Genomic DNA, 9810 nt, shown 5'->3' with positions numbered 1-9810 from the left:
TCAAAAAATAAATTTTAAAACTGCGCTCCAGGCCGCAAATTCCACTCTACAGAGATAATTTATACATTAGTCTTCTCCCTCACAATCCTCTGGTAAAGCTGTCAGAGTTATAGTTTGGGCGTAGGACGCACAGATGCACCACCAACACGCACCAACAGCCTCATTGGGTCCCATATTAAAAACGCAGGAAGATTTCTGTAGAAAAGACAAGACAAGAAAAAAAAAGACAGTTTTTCAGATCGCTCTTCCAAAGCTATTTCTTCGTTTTTCTTCACAAGCGCGCACACTCCTCCAGATACACACACACAAACACACACACACACACACACACACCCACCCACACACACACACACACACACACACACACATTTTGAGGTTAAAGGGCATAGGTTGCTGTATAAATAAATAGGTGTGCTCCTTGTATATAATATAGTATCATAACATTACTAGTATTAATTGTTATAAATCTCTGAAGAATCTCATCATAGTGTATACACACCGGCAGTAGCCCCCGTGGCCCTTTCACTATTTACCCAGAGGACATTTTCTAGTTATCATTATTATTATCATTATCAGATTATAGTTACAGTGTGACTCCGTGCGTGTGTGTGTGTGTGTCTGTGTGTGTGTGTGTGTGTGCTCCAGCAGCAGACTTTAGTCTGATCGTCTGCCTGGTAACAGCTGATGCTGCAGGTCATGTGGTCATTCTCTGGTTTTCAGAGCGGCTCTCAGTGAGACTGGATCAGTTTGTCAACTGAACAGAAGAACATGGCTTCATCCTTTCTCATCGTCCTCTTCATCAGCCTCCACTCAGCAGGTAGGACCAGTACTCTGATCAATACTCTGATCACTACTCTGATCACTGATCAATACTCTGATCAATACTCTGATCACTGACCAATATTCGCTGAGGTTCAAACTTTCTGTTTTTCAGATGGATTTTTGTTTTCTTGGGTAAGCCGTTGTTACTTTAACTCCACTGAGCTGAAGGACATGGAGTTTATCAGGTCTTATTATTTCAACAAAGATGAGCTCGTCAGGTTCAGCAGCAGTTTGGGGAAGTTTGTTGGATACACTGAATGGGGAATGAAGGCCGCAGACTACTGGAATGGTGGGCCATATGTGGCTCGGATGAAGACTGTGAAGGAGAGGGTCTGTCAACACAACATCGGGAACTATTACGGTGCCATTCTGACTAAATCAGGTGAGTTTGTGTTTCTGTAACTTCCAACATTAATATCATGTCATTATTAATTAATTAACACACTGAATAATATTTGGTTTGTCTGTGAGTGTGAATAGTATTATTATTATTATTATTATTATGAGTTGTGAACTTGTTCCTTCCCTGTTGAAACTTGAGACTAAAGGACTTTGTTGTGATTGACAGATTGACACGCTGCTGGTGTTTGACCAATCAGAGTGTGCTGTGGGCGGGGCATTAGTCCTGCATGAGTCATATTACTTTATGTAATAATAACAAAGTAGCTGTCAGCAGCCAGCAAGAGGCAGCAACACCTGAGCTGTTAGTTCACCACAGACAGGAAGTTCTCATCAACTCCTCAAAGTCTCACTGATCATCAAGAAATCACACAAAAACAAACAAACAAACAAACCAAATCACACACAGCAGATTAACATGTTAATATTTCATTAAACTGGACCTCAAGAAAATAGTTTTTAGAGGAGGTTATAATAATAATAATAATAATAATAATAATATCAGGGTCTCTTGGATCAACCCTGTTAATAATATGTTGGCCTCGATGTGCCTCGGTGGGCCTCAGTGGGCCTCAGTTGGCCTCGGTGGGCCTTGGTTGGCCTAGATGGGCCTCAGTTGGCCTCGGTGGGCCTCAGTTGGCCTCGAGGGCCTAGATTGGCCTCGATGGGTCTCGGTTGGCCTCGATGGGTCTCGGTTGGCCTCGATGGGCCTCGGTTGGCCTCGATGGGCCCCTGTGGGCCTTGGTTGGCCTAGATGGGCCTAGATGGGCCTCGGTGGGCCTCAGTTGGCCTCGATGGGCCTCGGTTGGCCTCGGTGGGCCTAGATTAGCCTAGATGGGTCTCGTTTGGCCTCGATGTGCCCCAGTGGGCCTCGGTGGGCTTCAGTGGGCCTCGGTGGGCCTAGATTGGCCTCGGTAGGCCCCGGTGGGCTTCGGTGGGCCTGGGTTGGCCTCGATGTGCCTCGGTGGGCCTCGATGGGCTTCGGTTGGCGGTGGGCTTCGGTGGGCCTAGATGGGCCTTGGTGGGCCCCGGTGGGCCTCGGTTGGCCTCGGTGGGCCTCGGTGGGCCTCGGTTGGCCTAGATGGGCCCCGATGGGCTTTGGTGGGCTTCGGTGGGCCTAGATGGGCCTCGGTGGGCCCCGGTGGGCTTCGGTGGGTTTCGATGCTCTTTGATGGGCCTCTGTGGGCCTCGGTTGGCCTTGATGTGCCCCGGTGGGCTTCAGATACATGAGGAGGACTTGGTGGTTTTAGTTGCAGTCTGTGATCCACGAGGCTCCGGCTCTGATTCTCTGGTTTTATTCATGTTTTAAATCCTGATGGTGGATCTCCTGGTTTTCTTTCAGCCGAGCCATATGTCAGACTGAGATCAGTGACTCCCTCCGGTGCAACCCATCCCACCATGCTGGTCTGCAGCGTCTACGACTTCTACCCCAAACTGATCCGAGTCGGCTGGCTCAGAGACGGACAGGAAGTCACCTCTGATGTCACTTCCACTGACGAGATGGCAGACGGAGACTGGTACTACCAGGTTCACTCCCACCTGGAGTACACGCCCAGGTGAGTCCTCCTCCAGATCCAGGTCTAGTCAGGTCCAGGTCCACTCCCACCTGGAGTACATGCCCAGGTGAGTCCTCCAGGTCCAGGTCCTGGTCCAGGTCAAGTCAGGTCCTGGTCCAGTCAGGTCTAGACCCACTCTCACCTGGAGTACACCCCCACGTGAGTCCTCCTCCAGGTCCAGGTCCTGGTCCTGGTCCAGTCAGATCCAGGTCCAGGTCCAGTGTTGATGTGAAGTTTTGTGTCTGCAGGTCTGGAGAGAAGATCTCCTGTGTGGTGGAGCACGCCAGTCTGAAAGAACCTCTGGTCACTCACTGGGGTAAATACCTGTCTGTCTCTCACCTGTCTGTCTCTCTCTCTCCTGTCTGTCTGTCTCTCCCTGTCTGTCTCTTACCTGTCTGTCTCTTACCTGTCCCTCTCTCCTGACTGTCTCTCCTGTCTGTCTCTCTCCTGTCTGGAGAAGTTGACGCACCGGCACACCATCAAACTGTCTCCGGCTGTGGGCTGCTCCGTGAAGGAGTGCAGCCTGGCTGTAGGTGAGGTGGTGGGCTATGAGAGGGTGAGATCTGCATCCAGAATGAACAGCGCCCATGATAAAGCACAGATAAAGTGAATCAGCTGCTGGAGAGCGGAATAGTAATAAAAGGTACTTTCACCCAGGTGTCCTCACTAGTTAATCCTGCCAAAAAGGTGATCATCTCTAATGTCCCCCCATTCCTGAAGAATGAGCTGTTAGAAAAAGAACTGTCACGGCACGGACAGCTGGTGTCCCCCGTAAAAATGATCCCCATCAGCTGCAAGTCTCCTCACCTGAAGCATGTCAAGTTTTCATGGTCCTTAAGAAGAGTGATGAGGAGCTAAATTTAGTGTTCAGATTCAGGGTTGATGATTATGATTATACTGTGCATGTGACCTCAGACACCATGAAATGTTTCGGGTGTGGAGCTGAGGGCCACTTGGTGCGTTCGTGTCCGGAGAGAGCCGGAGGAAGCCGCTCAGCTGCTCCTGCTGCGGCGCCGCTGCCCGGTGAGGCCGACAGCGGAGCCTCTGAACCGGCAGAGCTGCAGAGGAACATGCAGGGTCCTGAGGGGGAAAGCAGGGCTGACAGTGATCAGGAGGGCGAGGTCATGGAGGGTCTGGTGAGTCAGAAAGGGGAGCAGACAGCTGCGGTGCCGCAGGTTAATAATAATCACACAGCGACCCGAGTGGCGGAGTCGGTGTTATATGATGAAGGAATTTTGATTGATGATGACGTTTCCAAACTGCCAACCAAAAGAAAAAGTCCAGAAAGTAAAGCAAACAGTGATCAGGTGTGTAAAGTGTGAAAGACAGCCACTGCGTGCTACTCCTCTCAGCCAGAGGACAGTCTGCTGAGCACACAGGATAGTGGAGGAGATCTCACTGGGAGCTCACAGCAGGAGGTGCAGAGTGTTTACTCCTCCACTTTAACCAGTCTCACCCCTTTAGTATTGTGTAAGAAGGAGCATATTCTGGTGAAGGAGTTTTTCCCAGATTTACAACTGTTCCTTGACTCAGTTAAATATTTTTCTAAAAATGCAGGGAGCTCCGGTCAGCAGGCGTTTACTGACCAAGAAGTGTTTCGCCTTAAAAAGCTGGTCGTGAAATTTCACTCTCAGATTGCTCATGAATGAGTTTTCATACTGTTGCCCCCCTTTTTTTCTGCGTGTTCCTCTTTGCCTTGTTTGGATGCAGCCTCTCCTTCACAATGTGTGACATAAAGCTGGGCTCTTTAAACATTAATGGTGCCAGAGAGGACGTCAAGAGAGCTTCTCTTTTCAGTTTGTTTACAGCTAGAAAACTAGATGTTATTTTTTTGCAAGAGACTCAGCACAGCTGAGAATGAGCCTGCATGGAGGAGGGAGTGGGATGGGGAAGTCTTCCTCAGCCATAAGAGCAGTAACAGTGGAGGAGTTGCTGTCCTGTTTTCTAGAGGGTTTTTACCCGTTTCTTGTGTTACTGAAGAAATTATTGAGGGTCGCTTGTTGAAAATACAAGCTGTGCTTGAAAATGTGAAAGTGACCTTCATTAATGTTTACGCTCCGACTGTAGGCACAGAAAGGGTGGTTTTTCTAAATACTTTAAATACTGTTGTTAACAACTGTAGTAGGGAGGATTACATGTTCCTGGGTGGTGATTTTAACTGTACTGTAAATGCAACTCTAGACAGGAACCATCCAGAACCACATGGAGCCTCTAAGAGTTCTCTTATTAAGTTAATTAAAGAAAACAATTTCTGTGACATTTGGAGGCTTTTTCCCTCTGCTCAATGCCAATATACTTGAGTTCATGCTCGAGATAACTCTCTATCTATGGCCAGGCTTGACAGAGTTTATTGTTTTAAACATCAGACCAATGTGCTTCAGAGTTGCTCGATACACCCAGTAGGTATTTCAGATCACTCTCTTGTACAGGTTTCAATTTCTGTCAAAAATGTTAAATGTAGCAGTGCCTATTGGCATTTTAATGTGGCCTTGCTTTCCGATACTGTTTTTAGGAATGCTTTCATTTTGTTTTGGAAAAACTATACAAAGACAAAATCTGAATACACTTCTTTACAACAGTGGTGGGATATAGGGAAGGGTAAAATAAAAACATCTGTGCCTACAGTACACTCTCAATGTCACAAAGGACATGACCAGGTCTCTGAAAGCTCTGTAGAGAGAAATAGTGGAGCTGCAGGATTTAGCAGCTTCCACAGGAGAATGAGAACATATTAAAGTTCTCAAAAGAAAAAAGTCAGCTCTGCCTGACCTGCTGGGTTTCTCTGCTCGAGGGGCTCTAGTCCGTTCCCGTTTCCAACATGTTGCTAAAATGGATGCTCCCTCTCACTTTTTCTTTGGCCTCGAACAGAAGAATGGACGAAGAAGACTCACGCATTCTCTGCGGTCTGACACTGGGCAGCTGCTGCAGGAGTCAGGAGAGATACGGAGCTGTGCAGTCGCCTTCTACGAGGAGCTCTTCAAAGAGGAGTTCCAGGAGAGACCAGAGGAGGCGCAGTCTTTCCATGAGGGTCTACCCAAGGTTCCCGTGGAGGCTCACTCTGAGCTGGACGCACAGATCTCTGCAGTTGAACTAGCTGCAGCGCTGCAAGGCCTGGAAAGTGGGAAAGCTGCAGGGATTGATGGTCTTCCTGCAGATTGCTACAAAGTCTTCCGGCCTGTAATTGGCCAAGACTTGTTACTTGTTCTCAGAGACAGTTTAAACAAAGGACGGTAACCTCTGAGCTGCAGGAGAGCGGTCCTCACCCTTCTTCCCAAGAAAGGGGATCTACAGCTAATAAAGAACTGGCGGCCAGTATCTCTGCTCTGCATGGACTATAAAATCTTGTCCAAGGTGTTGGCCACGAGGCTGAGAAAAGTGATGGAGCATATCATTCACGTTGACCAAACCCATTGTGTACCCAGCAGGCTGATATCTGATAATGTTTCTCTAATTCGGGACATTTTGGACCTCTCCAGTTCATTGGGCTGTGAACTTGGTCTGATTTCCATAGATCAAGAAAAGGCTTTTGACCGAGTTGAACATCAGTACTTGGCAGAAACTGAACGCTTTTGGTTTCAACTCTGGTCTCATAGCCAAGATCCAGGTTTTGAGAGTGTACTAAAAATTAACGGTGGGTTAAGCGCTCCTTTTATTGTTCAGAGGGGGGTCAGACAGGGCTGTTCCCTGATCTGGCATGCTCTACTCCATGTCAATAGAGCCTCTCCTACACAGACTGAGACAACGTCTTTCAGGTGTAAATCTCCCTGGATGTCAACAAGCTGTTAAACTGTCTGCTTATGCTGATGACGTTATTGTTATTGTAAAAGAACAAAATGATATTGATGTCCTTGTTGAAACCAGTAATGTAATGTGTTTGGCACTTTGTCCTCTGCTAAAGTTAACTGGGGAAAAAGTGAAGCTTTAGCAGTTAGTGATGGGCTTAGCAACGCTGCAGCTCTGGCCTCTGGTGTGAGAGTCAGGTCTGTCAGGGTCGTAGCCCAACTGCTCAGCGCCTGGAGGTGTAAGCTGACCCGAACTGAACTCTCCTTTTAACAGCTCACTGTAACGGACGCCGTCAGCCCAACATTGATGATCCTTTCCCTGCACTGACACTTGTTCCTGATTTTAAAGACTGTACTGGTCGACTGCTGGAGTCCAGCAACACTCCACCTATCAGGTTAAATGTTATGACAGGAAAAAACTGTGTACAAACTGTTGGTTCAGGTTCTGAACAAGGACAAGCTCAGCGGTTGGTCTGACCCCCCTTGGAGAGCTCATCTAGGGTTCAGTGAGGAGGTGAGACCTGCTTGGGGAGCACTCTATAAACCACCATTAACTAAAAGGCTTGGAGATCTGCAGTGGAGAATTCTCCATGGGATTGTAGCTGTGAATGCCTTTGTTTCTGTAACCCAACTGTAAGTGAGAAGTGTCCTTTCTGCTGGCAGCGAGAGTTTCATGGACTGTGGGAGACTGGACTCGTTTCAGCTGCTGCAGCAGATTTTCAGGATGCTCGGAAACACTTTTTCTAAGGAAATTTTCATTTTAGGTTCTATTTATTCACAGAAAAAGAGACTGAAATGTCAGTTGTTGAACTTTATTTTGGGCCGAGCTAAAATGGCGATCTACCTCAGTAGAAGGAACAAGTTGGAAAGTTCTCTGGATGTTGATGCACCTACCTTGTTTGTTAGGATGGTGAAGGCCAGATTACATGTTGATTTCAGTTTTTACAGAACCACAAATAATGTGGAAGAGTTCTCAAACATATGGAGCCTTAACAATGTTTTATGTTCTGTTGTAGAGAATGAGCTGATTTTTGCACTCATTTTGAGTTATATTATGTGTTTTGTTGTTGTGTTTTAATTTATTTAATTTTTATTTATTTTTCTTCGTTTTTGAGAATGCAATGTGATTGTATTTACAAATTGCTCTAAGCAAATAAAGAGGTTTTGAATTAAAAAAATTCAATTCTGTCTGTCTCTCTCATGTCTGTCTCTCTCCTGTCTGTCTCTCACCTGTCTGTCTCTCTCCTGTCTGTCTCTCACCTGTCTGTCTCTCTCCTGTCTGTCCTCAGACCCGTCCATGCCTGAGTCTGACAGAAACAAGTTTGCCATCGGAGCCTCAGGACTGATCCTGGGTCTGGTCTTATCTCTGGCTGGATTCATCTACTACAAGAGGAAGTCCCGAGGTCAGACCACCTGAACCAGGACCAGATCAGACCAGTACACGTGAACCAGAACCAATTCAGACCAGTTCAGACCAGTACACCTGAACCAGAACCACATCAGATCAGACCAGTACACCTGAACTAGGACCAGATCAGACCAGTACACCTGAACCAGAACCACATCAGATCAGACCAGTACACCTGAACTAGGACCAGTTCAGACCAGTACACCTGAACCAGAACCACATCAGATCAGACCAGTACACCTGAACTAGGACCAGATCAGACCAGATCAGACCAGTACACTTGAACCTGATCAGACCAGATCAGACCAGTACACCTGAACCAGAACCAGATCAGACCAGTACACCTGAACTAGGACCAGATCAGACCAGTACACCTGAACCAGAACCACATCAGATCAGACCAGTTCACCTCAACCAGTTCAGACCAGTACACCTGAACTAGAACCAGATCAGACCAGATTAGACCAGTACACTTGAACCTGAACCTGATCAGACCAGATCAGACCAGTACACCTGAACCAGAACCAGTTCACACCAGATCAGACCAGTACACCTGAACTAGGACCAGATCAGACCAGTTCACCTGAACCAGAACCAGATCAGACCAGATTAGACCAGTACACTTGAACCTGAACCTGATCAGACCAGATCAGACCAGTACACCTGAACCAGAACCAGTTCACACCAGATCGGACCAGTACACCTGAAACAGAACCAGTTCAGACCAGTAAACCTGAACCAGAACCAGAACAGACCAGTACACCTTAACCAGAACCAGATCAGACCAGTACACATGAACCAGAACCAGATCAGACCAGTACACCTGAACCAGAACCAGATCAGACCAGATCAGACCAGTACACCTGCACCTGATCAGACAGTTCAGACCAGTACACCTGAACCAGAACCAGATCAGTTCACCTTAACCAGAACCAGATCAGACCAGTACACCTGAACCAGAACCAGTTTAGACCAGTACACAGATCAGATTTAGTGTCAGTCTGTATTCAGACCTGTATATACTCTGAAACCGTCTGAGAACTGGTCCCAAGATGGTCCAGTGTTCAGTCTCAGACCAGGTTCAGAGTCTGAAGGTTTCTGGTTCTGTTTCTCTAAAACAACATTTTACTGAATGACGTATTTTCGATATTTGTTTTTATTTGATTTGTTGTTGACACTCTTCATCTCTTCTCAAACAGGAAGGATTCTGGTCCCCAGTAGCTGATCCTGATCCTGGTCCTGGACCTGATCCTGGTCCTGATCCTTGTCCTGGTGCTGATCCTGGTCCTGATTCTGGTCCTGATCCTTGTCCTGGAGCTGATCCTGGTCCTGATCCTGGACCTGGTACTGATCCTGCTCCTGATCCTTGTCCTGGTGCTGATCTTGGTCCTGATCCTGGTCCTGATCCTTGTCCTGGTGCTGATCCTGGTCCTGGTTCTGGTCCTGATCCTGATCCTGGACCTGGTCCTGTATCTGCCTCTTCAACCTGCTCCGTGTGTTTCCGGCTCAGTAGACCACCTGCTGGACCAGCTCAACACCTGATCCTGTACTGATCTGGACTCTGATACCAGCTGGTCTGATCCTGATCCAGGACTGCCTCTCCCAATCCTGGACCAGGTTTAGTCTGGACCTGCGCTCTTCTTTAACAACATAAATCATTTATTTCCATATTTTGTCTTTCAGTTTGTTAGATTTGTATATTTCTACTGGAGTGAAATATTTTATCGATAATAAACCAGAAAACGTTCTGAGTCTCTGTGGTTTCATTTAAATGTTTTACTTATTAGAGTTTATAAACGACTCTGAAGTTAAAACATCAAAGTGAACTAAGATCATATTTCTG

At 47.1% G+C, this 9810-nt stretch overlaps 1 protein-coding gene across 2 annotated transcripts; it reads left to right on the top strand.

The window, feature by feature from the left end:
• The first annotated feature begins 753 nt into the window (after positions 1-753).
• On the top strand, positions 754-9239 carry LOC131959027 (HLA class II histocompatibility antigen, DP beta 1 chain-like). 2 transcript variants are annotated; one of them, XM_059324114.1, is made up of 7 exons: positions 754-817; positions 935-1204; positions 2564-2748; positions 2816-2844; positions 3026-3093; positions 7849-7962; positions 9167-9239. In XM_059324114.1, the coding sequence occupies exons 1-7, from the start codon at positions 769-771 to the stop codon at positions 9190-9192; spliced, it is 741 nt and encodes a 246-aa protein (XP_059180097.1). In that variant the 5' UTR covers positions 754-768; the 3' UTR covers positions 9193-9239. The 2 variants fall into 2 exon arrangements, with proteins under 2 accessions (XP_059180097.1, XP_059180096.1); XM_059324113.1 differs by lacking the exon at positions 2816-2844 and having other exon boundaries at positions 2564-2777.
• The last annotated feature ends 571 nt before the right edge of the window (positions 9240-9810 follow it).

Source organism: Centropristis striata, chromosome 21, assembly GCF_030273125.1.
Source record: "Centropristis striata isolate RG_2023a ecotype Rhode Island chromosome 21, C.striata_1.0, whole genome shotgun sequence".
NCBI classification, from domain to species: Eukaryota; Metazoa; Chordata; class Actinopteri; order Perciformes; family Serranidae; genus Centropristis; species Centropristis striata.
The sequence above is the reverse complement of the archived record's forward strand: the minus strand, read 5'-3'. Positions and strand labels throughout refer to the sequence as shown.

What these genes read in the sequence shown, in the direction of transcription:
- LOC131959027 (XM_059324114.1), top strand. Translation starts at nt 769, where the DNA reads ATGGCTTCATCCTTTCTCATCGTCCTCTTCATCAGCCTCCACTCAGCA. An exon ending in CATCAGCCTCCACTCAGCAG is followed by an intron (nt 818 to 934) that starts GTAGGACCAGTA and finishes TCTGTTTTTCAG; the next exon opens with ATGGATTTTTGTTTTCTTGG. An exon ending in TGCCATTCTGACTAAATCAG is followed by an intron (nt 1,205 to 2,563) that starts GTGAGTTTGTGT and finishes GTTTTCTTTCAG; the next exon opens with CCGAGCCATATGTCAGACTG.